Raw genomic sequence first — 26,529 nt, forward strand, 5'->3', positions numbered from 1 at the left:
GACTTGACGAGTGCTCGTTGGCAGTACATGATTACAGCCTCGAGGAACTCGTCCGATGGCTGCCCTGGTGACGAGCCGTTCCGGGCCTGGACACGATCTCTCAGACGATCACCGAGAAACAACCAGATGATTCCATGCAGGTGCACCAGGATCAGTCCTTTCTAACCATCCTCATTCCTCAAGCAACCCACTCAGCAACCCTTCGGCCGCCAATGCGCCCAACCACTCTCGCACAAATGACCCATAATCATGCCGCGCATGTCGCGCTTCCTCCTGATCGCGCCTCTCCGCCGACACAGCATCACGAACAGCGGCTCTCAACGGGCCCTGCAGCTCGATGATTCTCTGTCGCAATTGCAACAGTTTGAAGAGATCGTCAGCAGCGTTGGTGATGGATTCTCGCCAGCGATGCTCCACTTCTGCGATGATGATGTCCTGTGACGATATCTCTAGCTCGTCTGATGGGCCTGTCAGCACTTCTTTCGATATCGTCGCCTCGTCCATTTCCCGCCAGTCTTCTACCACTGCGTCCAATGCCACATCGATAGCACGGATCGCAATGACGTTCTGTACAAGGGCGAGCCGATCTTGCATTGCAGAGTCATGTACGACCGCCATGAGGTTGAACGAGTCCACATCCTGATACTGCGCCATCCGTACGGCCAATGACGACTGGGCAATGTCCAGCCATTCGCCGGTCCCGCCGGCGGAGTCTGTTCCATATGCGCCCAAATCTTGAGGATAGTAATCCAGGCCGTCCATTCGCCATACGTGTCCGTCGATGGGCATGTAGGCGATGAAGTGAAACCCTGCTTGATCGTCATCGTCATCCCGGTCGTCCGCAGTATTGGTTTTGTAAACGTCTTGACGCGGCTTGGGTTGCCTGCTCGATCGACGTGGTGGCTCGAATGGCGATTCACTGGGCGTCGGGCAAGGCGATTGTAAGTTATCGTGATCATCTTGATTGCTCCTGTGCCCGTTTCCTTGATCCGTCATGGGCGTCTCCGGGACTTCAAGGTCGCCGGTCGGCGGCGTCTCTTCTGGTGATCCTTTCTTGGTCTCCGTCAGTATATCCTTCGATGGTGTCTCTTCTCCAACTTTCTTGGGCGGCGTTTGTGCAGCCTTCTTCGCGGCCTTTGTCGCGTTGGCCTTTGCTGCAGCCTGCCGTCTTTTGACGCGCAGCAGTTTATTCCTGATGTGCATTTCTGCATTCAATATCTCCGTCTCGCTGGCGAACGAATTGTGAATCCGTCGGACAAAGTCAAATTTGTCGATCGCGTCTCCTCGCGCCATATGTTCCATTTGCAAGGTCGAGCGACGGAAATCGCTCAACTCCGGACCTAGTTCGATGCCCGGGATGTTGTTGACGATGTTGATAAGAGCAACAGTGGCACAGGCGAAATCGGGAATCTGATTGGCGAACCAGACATTGCCCGGGCAGGTCGTCGCGCCATTCGTCACTTCGTCCTGAGCTCGATACTTGAAGAGGAAGATGAGGGCATGGACCGGTCGCCTTCAGCCAGTCAGCAAGACCTTGTTATCAAATCATATCACTCGGAATCGTACGGCAGAATGGCGAGCATGTCGCTCTCCAGTGAGTAGAGTTCTTGGACCTTGACGCCGCGCACACCGGCATCCTTGAGCATAACATTGAAGAATGCCTGCCAATTCAACGGATCAGAGGATGAGCTTGAAAGCGACAACGAGCTGTAGGCATACCGGATCTGACTCCATCTCAACCCATCCTGTCCACGTGTTGCGATCTGGAGCCTGAAGGTCAGGCTTCACGTTGACCCCTGCCGCCTGTGACCCATTCGCTTTCCGCTTGACACCTTGTTTGGCAGGCATGTTGTAATCCGCTCGTGAATGTATCTTTACATGACTGTGTGGTGCTGTGACAAGAGCTTGGATTGGACACGGTCTGGCAGAACTGGTGTCGTTTTTCCTTGGGGTCTTCCCATGCCAGGTACATGAAGGAGCGCATCACAGATAAGGACCATTCGACTTCATCATTCCAGCTCGAAAGCAAGAGTATATCTTCCTGGCATGACTCGTGGCTTTGGAATGTTTCAAATGACATCACTATTTTAATACCTCCTAGGTATGTTATTACAAAGCTACTTTTGTACAGTACCTTTTCGAAGAATCCGCCGGGCGGATCGAATGATTAGGGTTGCGAACCAACCCTTGGAGAAACGCCGCAGCGACATCGCCAATGGGTGATTCAAGTGCTGCCAAATGCTTCTCACGACAACCTCCAAGGGACAGCCGGTATGCTGCTGACGAGACAATACGTGTCAGCGCGCTCCGATGGTTCTCAGTCGCTTGATCTCACAAAAGAATAATCCATAGTGTCGATCTCAACATGTCTACCATCGCCTCGCCTCGACCTTCGATAGCTTCCTCCTCGCGGCGTAATTCGGGATCGACAGACACCACGATCACCTCGACGACTGCGCGCGCCAATCCATCTGCAGCAGAAAGAGCTGCCCTACGACGAAACAGATCCGCACTTCGCGACTACTACAACATCAAGAAGGATAACGAAGCACCTTCCCAAGATGGTCTTACCGTTCCCACCTTCGATGGCGAGCAAGAGAGCGAGCTCGACAAGCCAGGCTTCGATCCAGAAGCGTATGTCGAGCGACTACTGAGCCATGAGTCTCTCGAGGCGGTCCTACGAGTTGAAGCCGGTCTAGTGAGCGACATCTTCTCCCTGGACGGCGAAAAGAAGGCTCTGGTCTACGACAACTACTCCAAGTTGATCGCGGCGACGGACACGATCCGCAACATGCGAGAAAGGATGGATCCTATGACACCAACGACGAGCACGCTGAGTCCCGCGATCGGACACATTGCCGAGACCGCGGCCCGACTTTCTGCGGATCTGAGTAAATCCAACCTCCGCACCGATCCTTCCGCCTCCGTCGCCCTGGCCACGAAGCGCAAGCAGCAGGAAAGCGTGCGTTGGGTTCTCGGAGCTCCAGATCGGATCCGCGAGCTGGTGGAGGACGATCAGCGCGATGCTGCTGAGGCGGAGTGGCAGGAAATATCGGAGATCTTGTCGAAGTGGGAGGGCGTGAAGGGCACGGAGGAAGTCCGTCAGGCATGCCTGGAGGCACTGAAAAAGGAGGATTCAGGCTGAGCGTTGGCGTCGCACACACACACACACACACACACACACACAACGAAACTGTGAATCTGAAGTGTCCAATCAGCCCGCCGCAAGGGCCAACGCGAGACGTTTAGGCCAGAGTGCCTTCTGAAGCTGAGGAATCGGCCCCGAAGCGCGTTTATCTCTACGCCGCGTTCACTCCAACTAAAGAGTTCGAGATGGCGATGGCGTTTGAAGCGACACTTGCGACCGAGAAGCACGATTGCACACATAGTCAGATGCGTGTCGCGCCGGAGGTATTTCCCTGCATGGAAGAAGTTGTGTCTTGCGATCGCCGCAAAGCAACACCCATTTTAGCGGGCGTCGGTCGGTCGCTACGCCCGGTGTACCATAGAGAATGCTGACAAGCTCTCCGCCTTTCACGACATTCATCAAGGGTGTCGTTCGATACGATCTTGCAAAGGACTAGCCATGTTGCGATGTATCTTGCCACGGAGAGGTAAAGGAGATGAGCTAGAGTGCTGACTCTGGTCGATCACTTCGGATCATGTAACGAGCTCCTTGTCGGCCCACGATGGCCTTCGACGAAGACGATGTAAATCTTACGATAGAACAAAGCTGTAGTGTGCACAACACAGTCGCTATTCCGTACAACGAATCTTGAGTTTCAGACGAGCACATCACACATACAAAAACTTCGCTCTTCAGACTGAGGTATCCTGCTCCAATTAAAACGCCTTCGCCATGCAAATCACCAGCATGCACATACAGACACACAAGTCTATGTGCCTCCCATCTCTTTTCCCCCTTTGTCTATACATACATCTCGCGGGCTCAATAAGTGAGCCGTTTGTTCCTCTCCTTCTTATCCGGCACGCGGACGCCCGGCTTGGTATAAGCACAATGGGCGTCCTTGATGGCCACGACTTCGTACGTTCCGCCCTCGCTGGCCGCGATCTTCATCGAGTAGTCTTCCGACACCGCGGTCTTCATATCTAAGACCACGCCCTTCTTGCCGCCCTTCTCCGTGTTCGAGGTACGAATATATGTAAACTCAAAGGGCGGCACGCCGCCGAATTCGAAGAGGATCTCGGCCTCGCTACCCTCATGGATGTCAATGTACGCGTCTTTGCCCTTGGATACGCGCACTGAAGGCATGCCATGGATACGCTTGGTGAGCTGTGTGGCCGCGCGGCAGTTGGATGCGCTGTCTTGTAGGCCTGTGACGACGAAGACACCAGGCTTCTCGGCCAATCGGCGGAAGGTGTTGCCTGACGAGACGGCGGCTTTGCGGGCAGCGCCATCGAAGGTGTAGAAGACGTTGAAAGGTGCGACACCAGAGAGGCCGAAATTGATGCGGTCGCCCACGCAAAAGTCTTCTGAAGTCTCGAGCGGTGTGATGGCGGGGGCGTCGTGAACAGAGATCTGCACGCGCGGCGCAGAGCTATCGAGACTGCGGCTGCAACCGCGAGAGTCGCTGACACGGCGGAGAGAGACGGCAGATTTTCCGAGATGGAGTCGACTGTGAGGGATGCGAATATTGTGGGTATTGGTAATGATGTCGTGGTACGTGACCAGCTCTGGTCGGACAGATCCAAAATGCTTGATCTCGACTTCCAGCTCAAATGGTGGTTGTCCATGCAGTGTCACAGGGATGACCTCTTCTCCTTCAGACTCGACCGAGCAGAAACCATACGTCCTGCCAGGATCAGCGAATGCGGCTGTCGGACGGGCGTGGACTCTCTGTCTGACTGAGGCCGGTGTGAAATGTTTGGAGCTATGGTCATAATTGACATCGCCAAGCTTGATGAATTTGTAGTCATAAGTGCCAGCTTGCGAGGTATCCATGCGCATGGGGGCCACATTGATAGCAGCTCGAATGTCCTGAGTCTTTGGAGCTGCGACTCCGTGGTCAAGTTTGACCGTTTGAACATAAGACATTTGGTAAGGTGGAGCACCCTTGAAGAGAAGCTCGATCGCGTCTTCATCGCCCTCGCAGACATCATTTTTGATTATGGTACTGCCTTGTTTTTCCTTGATGTCTTGGGGTGCGATACGCCACTCGGGTCGTGCTACCCAGGAAACTTCGAATTTCCGCGCAGCTTCATCCACAACTCCGGGACAGAGGGAGTCGGATAGTCCCGTGAGCTCATAAGTGCCCTCTGCCTCGACTAGAACATTGTCGTTGGGATCGCTTGCACGAATCGTCTTCTCGATACCGTTGGTGTCTGTGTATTTGACCGTCCAAGGACGTTCGCCGGCAGAGATGCGTAGCGGAAGCTCCACTGCCTGGCCTTCCAACGTTTGCGCAGTACGATGGCCGTTGATGAGTCCGAATCCAACCTTGGGCTTTTGTTGTCGCACTGAGATCTTGGCTTCGTCATCCAAGAACTCCTTGCAGCCCATGCCGTCAGTCACACTGACGAGTGCAAGTGTGTAGTCCCCTCCGCTCGTCAGAGGCACTGTCTCTAAGCTCGTGAGCCGAGACGTGATGTTATTCTGGGTATTCCTTAATCTCCTTCCACCATGGACAAGTTCCCATTCCACGGTGAAAGGCGCTTCTCCGAACAGTGTCAAGTCGAAGTGAGCTTTCTCGTCGATACAGGTCTCCAGTAGATCTCTGGAAGCAAACTTGGCAGATGCTGCAGGCTTCACATCCTGACTGAGCACTTTACCCTTGATCGGAACCTTTTTATAGACAGCATCGCTGATTTCGACGAATTCGTACGTCCAATGTCCGTCGACATTTGGCTCGAACGACATTTGATAGCGGAGACCGGACGCTTTGTAAGTCTCCATTCTATGGTGATTCACGCCACGCTTGTGTGTTCGAACCTTGATCTCAAATGGAGGAGTGCCAACCAAATCGAGGTCCACACGTAGACCAATTGGGTTGCCAGCACATTTATCAAACATCGGTTCATTCGACATTGCGAAGTCTGGCTCTGGCGGATTGAGCAGTGAGCAAGACGCAGGTTCGAGAACCTCACCCGCACAGAAATCTGTGGAAATTCCCGTGATCGTGTACAGGCCGGGCTCTTTGATCTGCAACGCCTGCTTCGGATCTTTCAGCGAGACCTTCTTCTGGCTAGGAGCCGCAGCATGCTCTCCCGTTCCAGGCATGGAATCCTGAGGACTGAAGAGGTACTCGATGTGGTGAGCTGCGCTTGATAATTCGCCATCGTGGCTGATTCGGTATTGGAGAGGCAAGTCAGCGACACGTCCCTTAGCGACCTTGAGTGGATGTTGGGCACTGCATCCTTGCATGTGGACGCTTGGCCTATTGTGTACTGTAATGACTTGATGCAAATGGGCTGCTTTGGTCGGGTGCTTAGACTGCGAATCTTGATCGCGATCAGAATATCGTATGCTGTTACCGAAGCCGTCGGTGACCTCATCAATCGCATACACCCATTTGCCAGGAGTCGTAAGGCTCTCACTCAAAGGCACACGGACATCTCGAGTCTTGGCCCATGACACGTCCACACGATTGGGAATGGCCAAAGCACCATGATCCTGTTTGATTAGAGGTGAAACCAGGTCTTCAGGCTGAATGCTCTCAAACGTTGCATCCTGAGTCGCTTGATTGACCATTTTGCGATATTTGACCTTCATGGGCGGTGTTCCAGTGACCAAAAGTTCGACGTTGGAAAGCTCGCCAGAACACATGTCTGATGGTGAGGGTAGAATAGCAGCCTTAGGACATGGGACCACCACGGTATGTGCAAGCTTTTTCCGAGAAACTTCGAGGTTGGATTCGTCGACAACCTTCGCGAGGACATACAAACCAGGTTTCTTGACTGGGAAAAACAAGGTTTTCGGTTCGTTGATATCCTCGCTGTACGACAGTAGCCTCGATGCATCCTTGTGCATCTGCTTAATCTGTGATTTGCTGATCGACAAAGTTTCGTTTGCTTGCGTCTCCAAATCGATGCGCAAGATCTCCATTCCAATGGGATTGGTCGCGTTGATCACAATCGGTAGCCTGATCTCCGTACGGGTTGCGTCAAGGCAGAAAGAGTCCCGCTTCGGATTTAGAATGGCCGAGCCCTCCGGGAGGATGTTGACCACTTGTCGTCCCAAGATCAAAGTGTCGTTGAAGACAATCGATTCTCTGTTTACGTTCCGCTCATTCAAAGCAATCTCATATGCGCCCCAAACACTTCTAGCCAGGACCGTGAGACCAGCTCCGATCGGTATTGACACTCTGAATGCGAACATGAAATCGATCAGAGCATGACCCAGAAATATCAGAGTCATGGTACCCGTGCTCCATGATAACCATGGTATCCTGAGCGACGGCAATCCATACAGGAATAGTCCATCCACAAAGAGGAACTTCAAACAAAGCCACAGGCTTTGCTCATCCTCCTCTTGCAGTCGCGAAAAGTCGTAAATATGCCATGCCCATATCGCCGTCCAAAGGGCAACAGCATATAGTCGTTGTGATGGGGCGTCAATGTAATTTTCTGGTATCAAAGGATCGGTCGAGGCGGTGCTTGGTGCGGCGCTCAAGGTGGGAATTTGTGGTAGTGGTTGTTTCGATGAGGACGAGCTTGACTGCTGCTCGAATCGACGCGCTCGCGAATCCGGACTCCTCGCCGGTGTCATTGGGAACGCGCTCCTCATGCGCGGTGTAGCTTCCATGATGGTGTGTAATTATGATGCCGACCGCTCATTCCATGGGCTGTTTCGATGCTAATTCATGATGTGTTGAGCTCGCTGGTCGTCTTGGTGATCGCAAAGATAGGGTGTTGATGGTTGGGCACTCGCTAATTGATTTGAATACCACGAGAGCCGGGCGACTGACTGATATGTCTTCGCCCTGTTGCGTGATCGATGTAGTCCTACACTCACTCAAAACATTCGCTGCCCAGATCTTCCGCCAACGCGTCTAGTATAGGGTACTTTCTGCCTGAGACGCGAAATTTAAAGTTGATATGGGCACGGGCCATGAACACACACGTCAAAGGGCCCTACTCATTTGGACATCTGTTGAACCAAGAATGGATTATTGTATCATGGCGAACATCAGGTATCGATGATACAGAATCATGTACGACCTGAATAACGATCGGCTGTGAGAACATGTGAAGACGATGTCTTCTACAGTGCCTTCCACTTCTGGCCTCGCAGATACTCAAACGGCAATCCTATCATTCTTGACATCGAAGCATGTTCCGCCAACGGGACAGTGGCTTGACAGTGTTTTGTCTACATTGAAGCCGAATGCGTCAATTCTGGGACTACAAAAAACCGTACTGTTTCGCATGCTGGCTTCAGACATTACGACTTCTGTACAGTCGACGACGCAGTCGATCCTGCCAAGCGATGTTTCTAACCCCAATACGGCCCAGCTTTTGATCCGTGGCCCTATTCTCGTTCAGATTCTCGATATCGAGGACATTGGTCGTAGCAGGTGGAGCCAAGTAGAAGCGATCGAAATGGAGGACAGAGGCGAGACCACGCGTGGAAGAGAGATCATTCGAGCCGTGCCGACCGACGAAGATGAGATGCAAGGCACTCGGTCGACACCTGCTGTCAAAACGCTGTCAGACGGCCCTCATAAATTGCTCCTGCAAGACGCATCAGGTCGCACAGCGTATGCCATGGAGAGCGAAAATCTACGTGAGATCAACGTTGCTTCTTCCATTGGCACGAAGCTCATCCTGCGAAACGTGAACGTCGCTCGAGGAACACTGCTTTTGACACCATCAAACGTAGAAATCCTGGGAGGTAAGATTGATGCTTGGGACAAGAAATGGAGGGACGACCGTAAAGGCGTGTTGAAAGGCAGGGCTGGCTGGACCGAAAGTCTGGGCTGATGACTTTCGAAATGCTGGGCATTGCAGCGAAGGTTCGACGCGTCAGTAGAGATGATGGGTCACAGGAAGCGTTTGCGACGAGTATTATTCTGGCTACATCTTTCTCATCATGAGACTGTACAATCGTACGTCATGCGCGAAATGAGCGCGCAAGTCAAATCGACGCCGGTCATGGATGCGCCTCTGACAACGAAATCTTAGTGCCAGCTCCAATAGTTGATACTCATTGAAATCACTGGACCGCAATTACTGCTCTGCTGTATTCTCATTCGATCAAGGTGGCTTCGGCCGCTGTCCTTGGTAGAGCATAGTGCTGTATAATTTTGGTCGATGAGTCTACGAAACGCGTATGCCGCAGAGGCCACGAATCACACATGTCGTGGGGGAGCATCGCGCATACCGGTCCGGCTGCTACGATAATGCCACTTCGCCGTGGAGCGGCGTGCGCCGGGGGAAGCTTCGCGATCGGATTGTCTTCCTGTGGTGATGACGACGGACATGGGCCCACGGGAGATGTTAGCAACCATCCATGGTTATTGTACGGTGCAGTAGTACAGTAGTCTTATTTCAAGCGGGAGCGGCCTCACATGGCCAAGTGCCGCCCTGGCAGAATGTGGACCGTGGGGCTGTGGAAAAGATTCAGGAAGCCAACGTTTTTGGTTGCTGGTTGGCCAATGAATTAGCCGCTAGTTTGAGCTGAACATTGACAACTCCACCCGCATGCATGACACTGTATGTCCCTTTTACATTGCCCTGTGGACGCCTAGCAAATCACCATTCCATACGAGGTCCGATGCACAATTGGTAAACATATCCATGCGGTGAAGGTCTGTCCGAAGGATCGCGAAGCTTTTCACCGTCTTCTCCCTGTGGATTGCACCATGCATCCCACACATGGGAAGGTTGTCAAGTGCCTGCGTGCGGTGCTCCTTTTGGCGAAGACGGTGCATGCTCCATGGACGTTTAAAGCATGATCTTCTCGCGCTTGATCCGCCAATCGTCCCAGATAGGCTTTGGGACGACAACCACATTCCTTGAGAACTGGTCGGGAACGTGCATGAGTAAATGAATGATGGTGGCCTCGGCCGAGCGCGAGCAAAAGGCGGAATCACTCGCAATCCTTCCTGCAGGTTCGTGAGGAAGCGAGCAGAAATTCGAAGTTGAAGCCCTCTTGCGACGGTTGCTCATTGGCCATCTGTACATGATATCGCAAACGGAAGGTGCATCGCAAACGAAGACATTGATGGTGCGATGATGCTGGTAAGACATTACGTGTGCATTGTGCGAGATGACTCGGGCCATGCTGAGCCCGCATCATCTCGGCGCAGGCATGCGATAGAGCCAGGATGAAGCGATATGAAGACCTTCGGGGCGGAGGGTGTCGTCCACCTCACCGCGCAATGATCGCCGCAATCGAGAGACAAGCAGAATTATATTACAACCATAGAATGCAGCACTGCTCGCTTGAGAAACATGCATATGCCGGAATTCGAAATGTACCTAGCTCCTCTTGTACAGTAGTCCCCGTCCACGTGCAAGCACTGGAATGATCTGAACAGACCTACCTGGGTCCCTACCCAGGTAGGTGAGATAAGAGACAGATGAATGGCTGACGAAGTCATCCGACCACGTGTGTATCGCGCAATCCGTGACGAGTGCCATGATGCGATGCTTGTCAATTGGAGAGTATGAGATTTCTAAATTGGCATCATCGTGGATCCACAGTGTGATGAATGTTCACGATCAAGGTACACGAAGAAGAAGCGGACAGGGCGATGCTGATCGCGGTCATTGCCGAGCGAATGTTCGCTCAAATGCGTCTTACACCTCCACTATTTCTCATAGTGTGGGTAAAAGTCAACGGTACGGATAGTGTGTGCGGATGATGAGATGTTGTGCCATTGATTCTGACCACTTTCTGTGACAAGGCCAAACAGCACGTGCTCCGAAATGGAAGGGCTCTAGTCGGCCAAAGCCGCAAAGCTCCAGTCTCTCAACTGCCCAGGTGGGCTAAAGATTGAAAACCTTGGAAATCACCGTTTCTTGATGCGGCGTGCCCTGAGGCCGCCCTCCCTCCCGCGGCGCGTGCCGGCCCGGACAACTTACTATCAACAACCTTTTGGCCCCAATCTGACGTGAATCAGCCACAAGCTAACCTCCTCTGTCGTCGATGGTGTACACTTGCAACGAGGAACACTTCCCTTTCGGCAAGCCCTCTCGTCTGCTTCTGTAAGGGACTCAGATCAAGTTGCCGGATGTCCACTATGGGAAATGACGCTCACATGCGCGACTGCGCCTACTCTGTGCGAGAAGCCATCTTGGTGTGAACGCGAGGGTTTCCTCGCGCTCCCCGAGAGGTATCTGTGGAGCTTTACGTTCCGCCGCCTTCCCCAAAATCACTCCATTCTCGAGATGCAACTCGATCGTAGCCCTCCGCCATCAAGCCGTCAGCATCGATCGGGCACAATCAAGTCCTTGAATCTCGGCGACCCCTGCGGCTACAATCGCGGCTGCGGCACGACCGCATATACTCCGCATTAGAATGTGTCGGAAGCCTCTTGGTGGCCCTTTAGTCCTACACTGGCAGATGGGCAATACAACGTCGACCAATGAATGTCCAGATTGACCTCGACTTTTCTCTCGCATGAAACCAGTCATACTTGTAACAGGATCTCCCATGTCGTCACCCAGAGCGTGGGCGAGTCTCGGTCCACCGGCCGCCCTGCCGAAGCTCGATCAGGAGCATCTGACTACTCCAGATCCAGTCACTCGGTGCTCTGCCCATATGTACTCCCCGGCATGTGTAGGACCCGCCCACTCGCGGACATCGCGAGTCGGTGGACTCGGACTGGCCGTGCGGGCCCGGCCTCGACTAAGTTGTCCCTCAATGCAAGTCTTCGTTCACATTCTTCTAGAAGTAGTCCGTGAAGTATGTCATGGCCACCCACTCGTGCCTCCATCTTACTCATGCTTATTTTGAACATCGTTCCTCGACATATCTCGAACCAGGGTCTTTTTTCAACATCTCATTCTTTCCGATCACTTTGGATTCAGGCCTGCTCTCCAAGATATATAGTGTCGCAGGCCCAACTCCACCTTGCAGATCGCTTAAACCAATCGCACGCGACAGATGGCCGGTTCATCGACTGCCCTCATCCATCACCTTTCCCTATTCGGAACAGCTGAGTGTCTTTTGGGACTCACTCCCATCCAAATGCAATCATCACCCTCAAGCCTACCCAAAATCGACACTGGGGCCAGCACGATCTCGAAGGTATGTCGATGACTCCAACTCCGTTCATCATACCCTCAGGCGCCTTAAACCTTCACTGTCTACCCATGCTCTTCCGACACCTATCGATATTCGCCACCTTTCTGTTTTCCTTTACATTTCGCACCCTGAACATCATGATCGCATACAGATTCATGTCCACTCACAACATTGGTACTAACTAGGGGATGTCACCATTCATATCCGTGCCGCATTTACAAAGGCGTGACTCGGCCCACGAACTCTCACGATTCTTCGACCTGGAGTCGACCATCATGGCGGAGTTTTCAGCGGCCGGAGACGGCTCTGAATCTGGACGTCGTCAACACGACCAATCGTTTCCAAACTCCCAGATGCCAACCCCAACGACGGGCAACGCGCCGGACGCCTTGACCGCTGGCTCGTTGGAGCGAGGAACTTTCTCCCAACCACAAGCGCTGTACTATCCATGGCCCATGTTCGCACCGTATCAGCAACAATATCAACTTCTATCACAACCACAGCAACATCACCATGACCATGACCAGCATCAACAACAACACCATCAACATCAGCAAGAGCAACAATATCAACATCTAAACCACCAGCAACCAGCACCACCGCTGCCGCCGACAACGCAATCATGGCACTCTCCCAGCGCTCACTCCAACTACACATTTACGCCCCTAGAGATGGCGACACCTATTGATGGATCGTTGTTGCAAGTGCCGGACATGAATAATTATCAACCACGAGTCGAGGCTGGGTTTTTGCCGCTGCCGTCACAAACACAAGAGGTCCATGGTGGGCAACTTGTCTCGACTACCCCTCGACGGTTTCACTCACTTCAACCTATGTCGTTGAGTACTAGCGTCAGCTCGTCAACGCAGCCTCGATCATTGTCAGCTGGAGCATCTTCGCCTATGACACCAGTGGCTGGCCCTCAAGCGAGTGAGATGGCCAAATGGGGGTTCAGGAACCCCAGGGACGGGACATGGTCGTGCGCACACCCTGGTTGTACATCGCAGTCTACTTTCTTCCGTGCATGTGACTTGCGGAAGCACTACAAGCGACACACGAAGACGCTGTTCTGCAGTCATGCCGGATGTGCCAAGGCGACAGGCGGAGGTTTCTCGAGCAGAAAGGACCTTCTTCGGCACGAGACCAAGCACAATCGTGAGTCAATCAATCCTGCATCTCGAGAGCCCTTGATAGTTGACAGAATGCGCTGACAACTTTCTTAGCCAAAGTCCAATGTACATTCAAAGGTTGCACCAAGATATTCAGTCGCGTTGACAACATGGTAAGTTCAATTCTCAATGCTCTCGTTGCATGGATCAAATATCAATACTGACATTGGGCACAGAGAGATCACGTCAAACGTATCCACAACCGACGGCTTCCGTGATATCAAAACATAAGCCCCACGGAATCGACAGGTTCGACCGTTCACCGTTCACCGTTCACCCTCAAGCCAGCACACAGTCTACGCCTCGATGGCGCCCGGACAGCATTTCGACAATGCTTACTTCTTTTTTCATAATATTATTCAGTCGAAGCATTTTCGCCAGCGCAAAGAAGGATCACAATAATTTGTGGAGGCCTTGATGACTGCTTTTCGATACCTTTTCATGACTGGCCAATCGCCAACGTTTTCACGTGGCTCGCCGGACGAGCATGAACACGACTGTGATCTATATAGACAGACCTTTGCATTTCTTTGAGCGGCTTTTACAGACCAGCACTATACCACTTTCAACTTGTGGATGGTCCACTTGGCCCACAGTTACAATCAGTTCTAGGTTCTTAATTATTTCTCCCAATCAGGAATATTACTACCGCGCACGAAAACATCTTGCGAAGCCGTCCACTCATATCTCTGCTTTGTGTGAAGATGCAGCTGCGCATGCCACCATTGCTGTTGACAGAGCATGCCGCGTACAGTAGCTCCAATATGACTCGATCATGGCATATATCAGTCGCGTCGCAATCGCCATTGGCGCAGTTTTGCCATATTCGTCCTCAGCAGATATTCCTTCAGAAAAATTACACCAGCCACAGAACCCTAGGCCACGGACGCCTCTCAAAGATAGGTGGGTGCCTGTTCATCCTGGCATGATTTAGCCGAAGATCCCAAGGCCCTTACATTTATCCATTCCCGGTAGAAGGCTTAGCGAGGCAGTTGCGACTGCAGCGAGGGAAGGGATATCAACACCGACCATGCCCAAGCATGACTCGACGACGTGGTCGTCATCACCATCCCTGCGCTCGAGGTATGTAACCTTCCGATGGAACCGTACTGCGGTCAGCAAAGATGCTTTATCTTCCGTGCTCTCCAGGGCTACAAGTGTCTCCGGATAAGAACTTCCGATGCCCTAGCGGGAAACTCAAGTCGCAAAACAGCCTTCACTGGTGCACTCGTTGGTCGCAACCCAGAAGGATTGAGCGGTGCACCGCAGACTTGGAAACTCAAGGGAAGCAAGTTTCAGCCCGGTGAGATCTTGGCTGTTAAGGCGCCCAGCGTTGAGCTTTATCGGCGGCCTGTCAGCCGATGTTGGAAGGCTAGACGACGTGAACTTTCCAGTCATCGTCACCGGACCGCCTGGCTCCGAGCGTGGGATGATCATCTGTTCGGATAGATCGGGAAGGACGGCTTCCCAGATGGTTGCGCCTCCGTTACGACCGACGTGGCAAAATGGTTTCGCACCAGACATGGCTCCGTTACTTTGTGAATCCTGTAAATCTACTCAAAGACGTTCTCCGAGCGCGAAGTCGCAGCAAGGAGTTTACGTGGTGCGGTCGCAGAAGAGTGCTTAGGGTTCGCCGCCATCATTATTCGCACGGCGGCATGCGCATGTGTTTGCTGCCGCCTCCATGCTTACAATATCTGGCAATAGAAGAGGAAGATAATCGCAGTGACTGGAGATGCCCTTTACTTATTACAGTATGAGATTGTTTCTTTGAGGTTCACAGCAATGGGTGATATAAAAATAGCTGCACTTTCAATGGACCGCCTGTCATGACTTTGGCGGGCAGCAGGAATATGTGAGACGGCCAGCCGCCGTTGCTCGGCAACGCGCCCACGCCAAACAAGCTGCCCGAAACGGGGCACCAGCGCCTGCGACACAGGTGAACATAGAATACATGTGTATTACCTACAACTTTTCGTGAAAGCAGTGTGGCAAGAACCATTTGCAGTTGTACCTTCGACACATCCTTGTTCAGCGAATTTAAATCGATAAACAACATGGCTCGCATACGCAATGAACCCAGCGTTGCAGCAGCGGCACCGACAGAAGATACACCGTTGAGCACATCCGACATTGCTGGCAGCGACAATGATCAAAATCAAAAAAGAGCTCCAGCAGCTCGAGGGAAAATGCTGGAAGATTCAAGCGACGAAGAAGCCAACGTGTCAAGCACTCCTCGCAGATTCATCCTCAAGAAAAAGACTCCAATGACAGTACGAAGAAAACAAATCACCTTGGCTCCTCTCAGTGCGTCGAAACACCTCGGAAATGTCGAATTGCTTCCCAGTAATGAGCGCTTATCACGACCGACGCCGCGGCGATTCTTGCAACTTCGGGAAACGCCCTCGAAGCCACTGAGCAGCCTCAACGAGGACTCAAGTGATGAAGAGAGTGATCTACTGCAAAGGAAGGTGCTCGGGTCCATGTCAGCCAACTTGAGACTCAACCTTGATGCGAGTGACTTGTCGGTTATTCTTGAGTCAAAGCCTCATGGACAGCATCAATGCAACCAAGAAACACCAAGTGAGCCCTGTATTCCGGAATCGCAATCAGGAATGGACGACCTTGAGAAGGACCTCCAAGCGCTGAGCATGTTTGCCGCCTCCACCTCCATCGGGAGCCCATCCTCACTGCTAGACAGCTCTCAGAGGATGCCACCCCTTGACTCACGCCCAGGAAGTTCGTCTGACAAGGAGAACGTCGAGGCAGTGGTTCGCTTCTCACCTCCTAGACTTTACAAGAGCCAAGGCCTATCTCGACCCAGTACTCCACCGGCTCCGGAGTCCCCCTCAAAGTCTCGATTACAGTCACCTTCAAAGCGAAAGACACGGATACCTACACCACCAGGTCGCCCGAGTCTGGATATGTTCTGGGCTAGCGACGCCGTAAACGAATGGAACGATCAGTTCTCTCCTCAAAAAGTGCTGAAGTCACCCCGCAAAGCCAAGCAATCTCAGGATGAAGACCCCTCGACTCCACGAGCCAACAAGCTGCAAAGTCCTGTCAAGGCGAACCTCAAGGCGAAAAAGGACTTTGATGCGACCAAGCAAGATCTGGCGGAGTCATTTCTTGCAGAGCTCGATCAGAGGATCACCAACAACAAAGTTGCCGAGCTCACTGCGAGTACTGGAGGAGTCAAATTGATCTGGAGTAAGACGCTGACCACGACCGCTGGTCGTGCCAATTGGCGACGGGAACGAAGCACAAAACCCAGCACAAAAGCAGACAGATCTACGGATCTCCAGGCCTCATCAGACGACACCTCAGCTACAACAACGAAAGACCATGCCACCATCGAGCTGTCAACTAAAATCATCACCGACGCTCCCCGCCTCCTCAACGTCATCGCCCACGAATTCTGCCATCTCGCCAACTTCCTCGTTACCGGCATCAAGGATCGACCACACGGCGCCGAGTTCCAGCGCTGGGGCCGGCTCTGCACCGCCGCCTTCGCGGCTCGTGGCGTCCACGTAACCACCAAGCATTCATACGAGATCGAGTACAAGTACCTTTGGCGCTGCAGTGGCGAGGACTGCGATCAAGAATTCCAACGCCACAGCCGCTCTATCGATGTGAAGAGACATAAGTGTGGGCGGTGCAAGAGCACTCTGGTGCAGATTCGCCCAGTGCCCAGGGGTAGCGCTGCAGCCGGTACGAGCGGTGGTACAGGAAACGAGGCGGCAGCAAAGGGAGGGTATGCCGCCTATGTAAAGAAGCACTTCGCAGAGGTCAAGGCTGGGCTACCCGCCGGGTCGAATCAGAAGGATGTCATGGTTGCCCTGGGACAGAAGTATCGGGCGGAGAAAGCGGAGTCGCAAATGACCAACGATACTGCTACCGTCTCTGTTGAGGGAGATGGCGATGAAGTGGAGGTTTTCGTCGATGAGGCGAATGACGGTGCGGTCCAGGTGGATGATTTGATCAACGAGCTTGGGATTGTGACATTGAGCGATGAATGATAGACGGTAGATGTCTGCGCGAACGATTATGTTTTTTTTCCATCTTATGCCTCGGTTCCCTCTTTTGTTGACAATAAAGACGATACTATTCACTCCTGAACAAACAATCCCCAGTCCTTAATTTCAAATGTCGACACCATCCGACTTCGGAGTTGTTTCGCTGCCTCTAAGAGATTTGCCTTGTCATGCTCTGGCACATTGACCGAGATGAGAATGTCCGTGTCTTGTGCCTTCAAACGCAGCAATGCGACAAGGACCGTCACGGTAGCGGTTCCGGGCAGATCGCTCTCGGATGCACCACCAGAGGGAATTGCCGCCGCTTGTCGATCACGTTCGTTTCTGCCTGGTGGTGCGCTTCCGTCGAGTGTGTATATCGCTACGTCGGCTCTAAAGTGCAGAGGGTTGAGTCGTCAGTAGCGTGAGGCAAATAGAGCCGAACTCGGACATGGATATGACGAGGGAGATACAACTCACGGCAGCTTGACTTCTGAAATATCGACGCGCCGAATGCTACCGGGCAAGATCTTCGCGTCCTCGCTCTCGTCGGTGAGCTCTTTGAAGTGCTCCCTGAATGCAGCTTCGTCGTCTCCGCCTTCGCTCTCTACTCGTTCGAGGATCTCCACGACGATGCTTGTAAAGCCATCCGGGTCGAGGTAGGCTTCTTGATTATCGGGGACTTGACGGACTTCGCTGCAGTGATGACCCGTCAGTACTCAAAAAATGCCGACAGAGACAACGTCTTGTGTTCTTCAGAAGGCCGAGAGATCCCTCGAATTGTTGAGATGATTTCGGCATCTGGGATCTGCAGTAGCCTTCTTGCCTTTGGTTGCTTTGGATTCGCTTTGGTGTCGCATGGAAGATGGCATGAGATTGACTCAAACGTCCTTGCATCATTTTCCCTCACGATCACTGCAATTTTGTCCTCATACTGTGCCCACTCGCTCCATAATTACGCAAAATAAGGACTTACCTCACATCGATGAAGTTTGGCGGGAGGTCCACCGAAATTGCCCCTCCGAAAAGACTCTTGGATGCGAAATTGGCCATTTCCTGAGCAGAAATGACTCTTCGTTGATGCAAAGTATCGGATTCAATTTCTGAATTCAAATGACGGTATTTGTTATATGCTTGTCTCCAAATGAGAATCTGATGGTCGTTAGACGTGAATGTTGTTGGGCCGACCAAGCCAGGAACAATGATCGACATGTGAAAGTGACGAAATGTCCTCAAAACACCAACCATGCGTAATACAGAACTACAAATTGACCGTGGCTCAACACGAAAGAAACCACAAAATCGGTGCTGACGAGCATGGTGATACATTTCAATCGTTTCATGCGTATCTATTTGCACGTCCTGGGCTACAAATATTATCTGCAGTGGAGCAGCTTTCGTGATCAGGTGCATTGCTGCGGCCATGACGGATGTGCTCCTTACGTGACTGCAAATAAGAGCACACTGGAGTGAAGAGAGTGGGTCACTTCATGATGCCCAAACGTCCTGCCCGACACCCTCGATCCAGTTACCCAGCCTCTCGACGCCGGTGTCCCACTCCTTCAGACGAGTCCGCATGCCTTCGATGCCTGTTCGATCGAGGACCTTTGGCTGTACCCAAGTAATGTTGGCAACTTCAGCAACCTGATCGATGCTGCCCCGGAGAAGTCCCAAGCTCAAAGCCTTCATAATCAGGTGCTCGATGTTATCGTGCGACACTTTCGTCTCTTCACTGATTGTTGCGAAGGTCATGCTTCGGTCATGTGGAGGTCGAGAGAAGACTAGTTGAGTCAATGCAGAAAGGCAGATCTTTTGGTGGAGGAACTGTTGGTGCTTCTCGAAAAGTGGGTTGGCTTTGAGGTGTGCTTGCAAGATATCGTAGGCCTGCAGATCGCCCCGGTTGAAGGCGAAGAGCAGGTCGCGAAGCCAAGAGAGTGGCGTCTTGTTGAGACTATCAAGGATGGGATGTAGGAGAAGCTCGCCGAAATTGTAGATGGTGTCGCTGATCAGGGCAGCAATGGACAGGTCGTATGCAATGCGCTGTCGCTCTTCCGCCGTCAAATCGTCCAATTCTACACAAGCCAGATAGAGTAGTGTCGTCCGGTAGTAGGGTGCAAACTCGAGTTGTGATTGGTGGTATACTGCGCGGGTGCGGTAGAAGCTGGCATGCACCACGGTTTCGACGGAATCGAAGGTGTCAAGGATCGACTCGCATTTATCGAGATCTTTGCGGGCCCCTTCCTTATCGCCGAGTCGTAGTCGGTTGCTAGCAACCGAAGTCAGAGCGTAGACGTGTGCATCCTGAGATGCCGGTTTGTCTACTCGTTTTGCCAAAGTCGTAAGGAAGGCAAGTCGTTCCTTGTCAGCTGCAAGAAATGTATGAGCACGTGCCTATCTGATCAACCATTCTCTCAACCAACAGAAACGCACCTCGATATTGTGAAGCAGTGCTCAGCCCAATTGTGACCAGCTTTAACTGGTTGATTTTGTCCGCGAAACTCTTGACGAAGTTGTTGTAAATAGGTATTCTCTGCGAGGCGCTCTCCGGCTCAGCGTAGAATTTGACCAATTGATTGGTGAGCTCATGCCATAGCTTGCGCTCCCACGAATCTTCAAAGCTCAAGAAGTAATGTTGCAGGTCATCAGGGGCCTCGTCGCGCTGATCTTGCAGGAAGTCGCCAATCTTTTCGTGCTCCATCGTGGATGATCGTGAATGTTTTGCCGCCGCCTTCGCTGGTGTGGACAACACAGCACCTGTTCGTATGTGGAGTTTTCGGAGGGCGCGGGTTGTGTGAGTACTTTGTCAATTTGTAATGCAGAAATCGAGTGGCGAGGAAAGAGGCGGCGATTCGATCTCGGATCGAAGTAAGACGGTCGTTCGACAAAGTTCTAGCGGTGGAGTGTTGGCGATGATGATGAATCGAACGTGTGATGAGTAGGACGAACAACACTGTATGAAGCCCTAATGATGAGCTGTGCCTGCCCGCTATACACAGTACATTGCGATGTGATGCCTTACGTAGGGCAAAAGCCCGCACCGACTGTGAGTGAGAAACAACTGTTGCGGCCCATCCCGCAAGCATTGACCCATACAGCAGCTCCGAAAGTGACCTTACCTGCCGGTGATCGTTATTCTCATCACCACAGGCTGCATTGTCCCGACTGCGACTGCGCAACGACACCGCGACAAGCATTCCCTCCACGTCGCCGCCCCGCTGGATGGAGTAGACGGCTACCACAACAGTTCTCAATCTTACCACCACATCTCCACTCACCATTGGCCATGGCCGGGCTTTCTACCAGCACCATGGCGCTCCAACGCCAGCTCTGCCGGCCGTCAGTGTCTCTCGCTGGCAGGTTCGCCAATTCGACCATGGTCTCGGTACAGTGCCGTCGTAGCCTGCAGGATATCGCCATCACAAGGACCGGAAAGCCAATTCTCCGAGTCGCTGGTGGGCGGCACAGTTTGGGAGGACACACCGTGACGGTGTTCGGCGCGTCGGGTTTCTTGGGAAGATACATTGTGAACCGTCTGGCACGGTCAGGAAATACTGTTGTGATCCCATACCGGGAAGAGATGGCCAAGCGACACTTGAAGGTCACTGGAGATTTGGGTCGAATTCATTTCTTGGAGTTTGATCTCCGCAACATTGCTTCTATCGAGGAGTCCGTCCGGCATTCGGATATTGTCATCAACCTGATCGGTCGCGACTACCCGACAAAGAACTTCAGCCTCGAGGACGTGCACGTTGAGGGAACTCGTCGTATCGCCGATGCCGTTGCGAAATACGATGTCGACCGTTTCATCCACATGTCCTCGCACTCCGTCCACCCTGAATCGCCGTCAGAATTCTACCGCACAAAATGGCAATCCGAGCAGGTTGCTCGCGAGATCTTCCCAGAGACCACAATTGTACGACCTGCACCCGCATTCGGATTCGAAGACCGCTTGCTCCACCGTTTGGCCAAGGCCTCCAACATGCTGGTAGCGAACGACATGCAGGAGCGATTCTGGCCTGTGCACAGCATTGATGTCGGCCGTGCTCTCGAAAAGATTGCCCTGGACGACAGCACTGCTGGTCAGACGTACGAGCTTTACGGTCCAAAGAACTACAGCCTGGCCGAGATTGCCGAGATTGTTGACCGTGAAATTGTCAAGAAGAGGAGACACATAAATGTTCCTAAGGCCATCCTGGCACCGCTGTACCAGATCTTGAACACTGTTCTATGGTGGCCTGTTGGCAGCAAAGACGAGGTTGAGCGAGAGTTCCTTGACCAGTTCATCGACAAGAATGCCAAGACTTTCAAAGACCTGGACATCGAACCAGCCGACATTGCGAACTTTACATACAAGTACCTGGTACGTCATAGATATTCGCGCTTTCCTCTGACTTTCTACCACAAATGTGCTAACAATGACATTGCAGCAAGGATACCGCAGCTCTTCATACTACGACCTGCCTCCAATGACGGAGAAGGAGAAGCGGGAAGAGAAGAAGTACCTGCACGTCTTGGACGACCAATAGATGCCTCGAATGGCCACGTGAATTTTTTGTTCTCCAGTCTTGGTACTGTCACTGTGTACAGCTCAAAAGAGGCGTGTATTTGTCCACGCAGACACTGTAAATATGATGCCGTGAATTACATCCTTTCATATGTCCTGACTCATGAATCACTAATATATCTCATCCGTTCGTTCATTCATGAAGATAACAGACTTCTATGACGAGGACTCCATCGTTATCATTAGAGCTCTAGACAATGACTCATGCTAGTCCAGCCACATGCATCCCATGGCGCCAAAAACATCGCCCTTTGCGCATCAGCAGCCGTTCCTACACCGGCAAATGCCTCCGCAAGTTTCAAGGCGTCGATCTCGCCCACAGGCGGGACCGCTTTCGCCGCAGTCTTCAATGCCATCGTCGCCGCGTTTGAATCACCAGTCATCTCCGCCAATTCCGACCAAGCACGAGGATGATCCGGCTTGAGCACAATCGCATTCTGCACCGCCGAGCGCATACGCTCCTCTACTAGACTCTCATCTTTGGTTGTCAGCGCTGCCAATGCCGCAAGGAGATTCTCAACGCCGTCTCGCTCGCCCAATCTCAACCCTTGCTTAGTACGCAATGTAAGGAGATCATCGCCCACAGCAAGTGAGGTCTCTTCATCGCCGTCTAGGAGCGCCATTGCGCCTAACAGTGTCACGGCGCCGAGGTGTTCGGGTTCCTTTTCGACGCTCTCGAGCAATTGCTCGCGTGCGACATTCTTCTCTTCCTCGCCGCCTTGTGCCCAGAGCACGCGAACGAGCGCGCAGACGACATCCGGGTCATTAGAGCTCTCTACCAATGCTGCGCGGAACATGGCAATGCTCTCCTGCATATCATTCAATTTGAAGCGCGCAAGTCCCACCGTGAGATGAGCTGACAAGCGCAACTTCCGGCGTGCTTCGACGTCGAGGCCGCTGCTTTCGGCGTCAGAGGAGAGATCAAGTGCAGTCTCGGCGTTCTCTGCGGCATTGCTGTAATCATGTACGGCGAGTTGATTACGAGCGAGATCAGACTTGGCCATGGCGAAACGTGCAAGTGCGGTTAGAGATTCAGAAGCCTCATAGTCTGCTTCGGCCAGAGAGCAAAGGTCCGTGAGAGTTTCGATGGCAATGGTTTTATTGCCGACGCGCTCGAGGAGAAGCGCGGCTAAATGACGGGACGGGAGGTCAGATGGCACCTGAGTACGGAGTTGGTCCAATGCGAAGAGTGGCTGCACGAGCTTGTTCAGGTCCGTGGACGTTGATTGAGCCGCGAGTATATCGTCGAAAATTGAGACTGTGTATTGGCGCTTCACGATCTTCGAGCTGGAATCCGCAATTTCGAACGCGTGCGTGAAGTGTTTCAGGGCCTCATTTGAATTTCCACCTAGTAGTGAGATCAGACCCTCACCGACCCAAGCATGCGCATAATCTGGGTCAGTGCTCTGAGATCGACCGAAAGCTTGATGTGCGAGCTCAAGATCATTCTGTTGCAGGTAGAGGACTCCAAGGTTGGCCCAAACCTTAGCATTGAGCTCGTTCAGATGTAGTGAACGGACGAATGCATGTTGAGCGACTTTCGGATTGAGGGTCGTAGTCACCACGCCGAGCGCGTTCCAGAGCTCTGCATTGCCGGCCTCCAGCTCAATCGCGCGCTTGAAACATCGAACGGCAGCGCGGAGGAATTTCTTGCCTGCTTTGACCGTGCTACAGGCATGTGCGCGCTGCTCAGCCCAGCCCAAGTTGTACCAAGCTACTGATTGCGCATGGACGTCGTTGGACGAACAGTAAATGGCACGCTTGTAGCAGAGTAAAGCTGCAGCCTGTGAGATTGGTATGGTACGCGAGGAAGAGCTCTGGTCCATCGAGGCATCTTGAAAAGATTGCTTTGAGATCCCGTCGACGTCTGCAAGCTGATGATACGTCTCGTCATCATCGGAGACATCCAGCAAAGCTGAGATCTCCTGTGCGGGAAACTCGATGTCGCCAGACTGTACAAGAGAGAATATGGCGCACGCATCTCCTGTGGCTTTCCAGAGGTTGAAGGCATTAGCGTTGGTTTGTGCGATGGTGCCCGCAATTTTGATCGCATCAATCGCACTTCGTATGGCCTGGCCGAAAACGCCCATTTCAATATTTCGAGCCGAGCGCTCGACGAATGTTTGAAGGAGCGACATTTGCACACCAAATTCCGTGGGACGTTCTTTCAGCACGGCTTGTAGTCGGGAACTCGCCTCGTCGTAGTCGCCGAGTTCGCGATGTACATTGGCCAGCATGTACTCAGCAAACCAGGTTTCTCCAGAAATCCTCATGTCAACATCATCACCTGGATTGAGAGCATGATTGAAGGTCCGTAACGCCGAATTGTAGCGTCCCGAATTGTGATAGCTTTCGCCGAGTCCGACAAAAGATTGATAATCGGTGGGGTTGATGCGAAGCGCAGATAGGAAAGATACAATAGCTTGTTGATACTCCTGTTTACCCATCTGTACGACTCCAAGCGCAGAGTATGGCCAGCTGATGCCCCGTTTCTTAGATCCGGGAGGTGGTCGGGTCCTTCCTGAGTCAACAACACGCTGTGCGATGACCTCTACAATATCCCAGTCTCCTTGATCGGCGAAAAACTTTGCCAGGTGTTCCGCCGCAATGATTTCGGCAGACGATAATTCGAATGCCTTTTGGAAACACTGCCGAGCGCGCTTTCTATCTTTGGCATAATCTTGATAGTAGAATCCGAGACTAGTGTAGGATGGAGCGTGATTGATGTTGGTCTTGATGGCAGCCAGGAATCGGCTGTATGAGCCATTGCGATCTCTGCGAGCTGCTTTGCTCGAGTCCGATTCCCACATACAAATTCCGATCCTGTACAATGTTTGGGCCCGAAGATCTCTTGTGCGTGGGTCGTCCGCTCTAATCCTTTGCAACAGATCTTCCAGCTCGGCTCGCGCTTGCTGATAGTCGCCGCTTTGTGCTCTACACCAAGCTAGTTCTGTTCCAACACGCACATTGCCCTTGTCCTCCTCGAGCGCTTGAGAAAGGAATTTGACTGCGTCTTGAAAATCTTCCGTCTCTTCGAAGATAAGACCAAGACCGATTAGAGCTGGCGTGAACTTAGGCTTGCGCCGAAGGATGTCTTCAAAAAGTTTACGAGCTTCTGCATGATGTCGAGGAGCCTGGTGGTGAACATATGCAGTTCCGAGAACGGAGTTCAAGGCATCTTTGGTATTTTGTAGCGCTAGTCCGAGGTTCACAGATTGAGACGCGAGTGCCTTGATTCCTGACTGACTGATTTCCATCGCACTCTGATTTTCCTCTAGATGTAAGTAATAGTCTGCCACTAATCTGTGAGCGAATGGTGATGATTTAGCGTCGAGGATGCCTTCAGTCATGAGCAGGAGTCGATCTTCTGGAGTCAATGGTATTTCGACATCTTCTCCGTCCGCGTCTGTCTTCCTCTTGGGAGCTGGAAATGGAGATAATTCACTCGTCAACCAAGCCTTCAATATCCTCCCCAGCCCACTTTCCGGGAAAAGTTCAATGTATTCTCGTATGATGCCGGCATCCAAACCTCGAAGGTCATCGAGATCGCGAGATTCGAGGACGAGGTTCCACGCGAGCACAAATGGATGGTGGATGATGACCATGCCTTCTGCTAGTGTCAAGACTTGATCGAGCTTCTCTGCTTTTTGGTCTGAAGGCAAGACAATCAACGCTTCATGGGCACGCTCTAATAGCTTTTCCTCATACTGTCGCCGAATCTCATCGTCTGAAGACCAATTTATGACCTGCTGATAAAGATCTTCTAATTCACTACTACCGAAGATCTCGCGTTTGACGTCAATTGTGACTTGATTCACGCGAGCTCCAATCCTCGTGCGACGCTCAGCAATTTCTTGTTTCATGCGTTGAGCTTCTTCAACCTCTGTGAGGTCCGCTATCCTTGTAAAAGTATGTGATGGACGAGGGATGCGACCTTCTAGCAGATCATAAACCGGAGATTCCGGCAGCATGACGCGAAGAACCTTTCTAACATGACGTGCGTCTCCATGTTTCTTGGTGAAAGCTACGAGTTTGTCAATGATGGTTTGACATCGTTCCTTGTCCTCAGACGCTTCTCCAACTATTTGCGCAGCCTTGACTGCAGCTTCACGATAGTCATCAAGTTTCCGCCCTTCTTGAGCCTCGTATACGCTGCAAAGACCAAGCCATGCTTGTGCATCATCTGGTTTCGACGCGGCCGCTGCATGGTACGTTTTCGCAGAATCTTCATATTTCCCCTTCTTCTCGAATGCACGGCCAAGAAACAATCTAGCAAAATAGTTCTGTGGATCGGACGAAAGTACGTTCTCAGCTTGTTCTATTGCTTTGTCGTAGTCTTGCCCGTCCAGCGCCGTTTTCGCTGCTTTGAGAGCTGCTTTGGTCGACATTTCTACAGGAGTTTACCGCGTCATCTGCAGAACCGAAATAGATCATTCAAAATAGTGTCTGGATGCTGCAGATTGTTAGAAAGATTATTTGTCCGCTCAGCTGATTCAGGGTATCGTCTCGCCTTTGCCTCTCGTGCAAATCTGGTCATGAATCATAGCGTATGACGGCGAGCCGTGGCGATGC

General features: G+C 52.3%; 11 protein-coding genes across 11 annotated transcripts; 6 read left to right on the plus strand and 5 right to left on the minus strand.

Moving 5' to 3' along the window:
• Positions 1-171: 171 nt before the first annotated feature.
• Positions 172-1,848, minus strand: K489DRAFT_387210 (cysteine proteinase; the record flags this gene model as incomplete). Its single annotated transcript, XM_033606302.1, has 4 exons — positions 172-873; positions 1,177-1,513; positions 1,567-1,661; positions 1,720-1,848. 4 exons carry the CDS (start codon positions 1,846-1,848, stop codon positions 172-174), a joined length of 1,263 nt encoding a protein of 420 aa, XP_033462163.1.
• A 517-nt stretch (positions 1,849-2,365) lies between these two features.
• On the plus strand, positions 2,366-3,145 carry K489DRAFT_314712 (uncharacterized protein; the record flags this gene model as incomplete). Its single annotated transcript, XM_033601037.1, has 1 exon — positions 2,366-3,145. The coding sequence occupies one exon, from the start codon at positions 2,366-2,368 to the stop codon at positions 3,143-3,145; it is 780 nt and encodes a 259-aa protein (XP_033462164.1).
• A 528-nt stretch (positions 3,146-3,673) lies between these two features.
• K489DRAFT_377673 (uncharacterized protein) lies at positions 3,674-8,000 on the minus strand. Its single transcript, XM_033604210.1, has one exon. It carries the CDS (start codon positions 7,760-7,762, stop codon positions 3,950-3,952), a length of 3,813 nt encoding a protein of 1,270 aa, XP_033462165.1. The 5' UTR covers positions 7,763-8,000; the 3' UTR covers positions 3,674-3,949.
• Positions 8,001-8,126: 126 nt separating this feature from the next.
• On the plus strand, positions 8,127-9,196 carry K489DRAFT_377674 (RecQ mediated genome instability protein Rmi1). Its single transcript, XM_033604211.1, has one exon. The coding sequence runs from the start codon at positions 8,215-8,217 to the stop codon at positions 8,938-8,940; it is 726 nt and encodes a 241-aa protein (XP_033462166.1). The 5' UTR covers positions 8,127-8,214; the 3' UTR covers positions 8,941-9,196.
• A 3,290-nt stretch (positions 9,197-12,486) lies between these two features.
• On the plus strand, positions 12,487-13,598 carry K489DRAFT_407830 (uncharacterized protein; the record flags this gene model as incomplete). Its single annotated transcript, XM_033607407.1, has 3 exons — positions 12,487-13,366; positions 13,435-13,493; positions 13,557-13,598. The coding sequence occupies 3 exons, from the start codon at positions 12,487-12,489 to the stop codon at positions 13,596-13,598; spliced, it is 981 nt and encodes a 326-aa protein (XP_033462167.1).
• Positions 13,599-14,410: 812 nt separating this feature from the next.
• Positions 14,411-15,007, plus strand: K489DRAFT_368327 (uncharacterized protein; the record flags this gene model as incomplete). Its single annotated transcript, XM_033602938.1, has 3 exons — positions 14,411-14,463; positions 14,505-14,683; positions 14,712-15,007. 3 exons carry the CDS (start codon positions 14,411-14,413, stop codon positions 15,005-15,007), a joined length of 528 nt encoding a protein of 175 aa, XP_033462168.1.
• A 1,210-nt stretch (positions 15,008-16,217) lies between these two features.
• Positions 16,218-17,033, plus strand: K489DRAFT_299873 (uncharacterized protein; the record flags this gene model as incomplete). Its single annotated transcript, XM_033600391.1, has 1 exon — positions 16,218-17,033. A coding segment is annotated over one exon (816 nt), but the record flags the coding sequence as incomplete, so codon positions are not given.
• A 355-nt stretch (positions 17,034-17,388) lies between these two features.
• On the minus strand, positions 17,389-18,565 carry K489DRAFT_377678 (Mog1p/PsbP-like protein). The gene is made up of 3 exons (XM_033604212.1): positions 18,370-18,565; positions 17,874-18,089; positions 17,389-17,786 (listed from the first exon to the last, which is right to left on the minus strand). The coding sequence occupies exons 1-3, from the start codon at positions 18,444-18,446 to the stop codon at positions 17,489-17,491; spliced, it is 591 nt and encodes a 196-aa protein (XP_033462170.1). The 5' UTR covers positions 18,447-18,565; the 3' UTR covers positions 17,389-17,488.
• A 316-nt stretch (positions 18,566-18,881) lies between these two features.
• K489DRAFT_314642 (PCI-domain-containing protein) lies at positions 18,882-20,091 on the minus strand (the record flags this gene model as incomplete). The annotated part of the gene is made up of 2 exons (XM_033601029.1): positions 18,882-19,759; positions 19,824-20,091. The coding sequence occupies 2 exons, from the start codon at positions 20,089-20,091 to the stop codon at positions 18,882-18,884; spliced, it is 1,146 nt and encodes a 381-aa protein (XP_033462171.1).
• A 443-nt stretch (positions 20,092-20,534) lies between these two features.
• On the plus strand, positions 20,535-22,071 carry K489DRAFT_377680 (NAD(P)-binding protein). The gene is made up of 2 exons (XM_033604213.1): positions 20,535-21,753; positions 21,821-22,071. The coding sequence occupies exons 1-2, from the start codon at positions 20,677-20,679 to the stop codon at positions 21,917-21,919; spliced, it is 1,176 nt and encodes a 391-aa protein (XP_033462172.1). The 5' UTR covers positions 20,535-20,676; the 3' UTR covers positions 21,920-22,071.
• A 58-nt stretch (positions 22,072-22,129) lies between these two features.
• Positions 22,130-26,513, minus strand: K489DRAFT_149886 (uncharacterized protein). Its single transcript, XM_033599213.1, has 2 exons — positions 26,468-26,513; positions 22,130-26,403 (listed from the first exon to the last, which is right to left on the minus strand). The coding sequence occupies exon 2, from the start codon at positions 26,343-26,345 to the stop codon at positions 22,140-22,142; it is 4,206 nt and encodes a 1,401-aa protein (XP_033462173.1). The 5' UTR covers positions 26,346-26,403; positions 26,468-26,513; the 3' UTR covers positions 22,130-22,139.
• Positions 26,514-26,529: the final 16 nt, after the last annotated feature.

The sequence above is a fragment of the Dissoconium aciculare genome, assembly GCF_010015565.1.
Source record: "Dissoconium aciculare CBS 342.82 unplaced genomic scaffold K489scaffold_3, whole genome shotgun sequence".
Classification (NCBI taxonomy): Eukaryota; Fungi; Ascomycota; class Dothideomycetes; order Mycosphaerellales; family Dissoconiaceae; genus Dissoconium; species Dissoconium aciculare.

Bases quoted from the DNA above. Each gene is read 5' to 3' on its own strand.
- K489DRAFT_377673 (XM_033604210.1), bottom strand. From the start codon at position 7,762: ATGGAAGCTACACCGCGCATGAGGAGCGCGTTCCCAATGACACCGGCG.
- K489DRAFT_377674 (XM_033604211.1), top strand. From the start codon at position 8,215: ATGTCTTCTACAGTGCCTTCCACTTCTGGCCTCGCAGATACTCAAACG.
- K489DRAFT_377678 (XM_033604212.1), bottom strand. From the start codon at position 18,446: ATGGCCAATTTCGCATCCAAGAGTCTTTTCGGAGGGGCAATTTCGGTG. The intron at 18,090-18,369 runs GTAAGTCCTTAT...TCATCACTGCAG, and splicing joins CCAAACTTCATCGATGTGAG to CGAAGTCCGTCAAGTCCCCG. The intron at 17,787-17,873 runs GTGAGTTGTATC...TCTGCACTTTAG, and splicing joins ATTTCAGAAGTCAAGCTGCC to AGCCGACGTAGCGATATACA.
- K489DRAFT_377680 (XM_033604213.1), top strand. From the start codon at position 20,677: ATGGCCGGGCTTTCTACCAGCACCATGGCGCTCCAACGCCAGCTCTGC. The intron at 21,754-21,820 runs GTACGTCATAGA...ATGACATTGCAG, and splicing joins ACTTTACATACAAGTACCTG to CAAGGATACCGCAGCTCTTC.
- K489DRAFT_149886 (XM_033599213.1), bottom strand. From the start codon at position 26,345: ATGTCGACCAAAGCAGCTCTCAAAGCAGCGAAAACGGCGCTGGACGGG.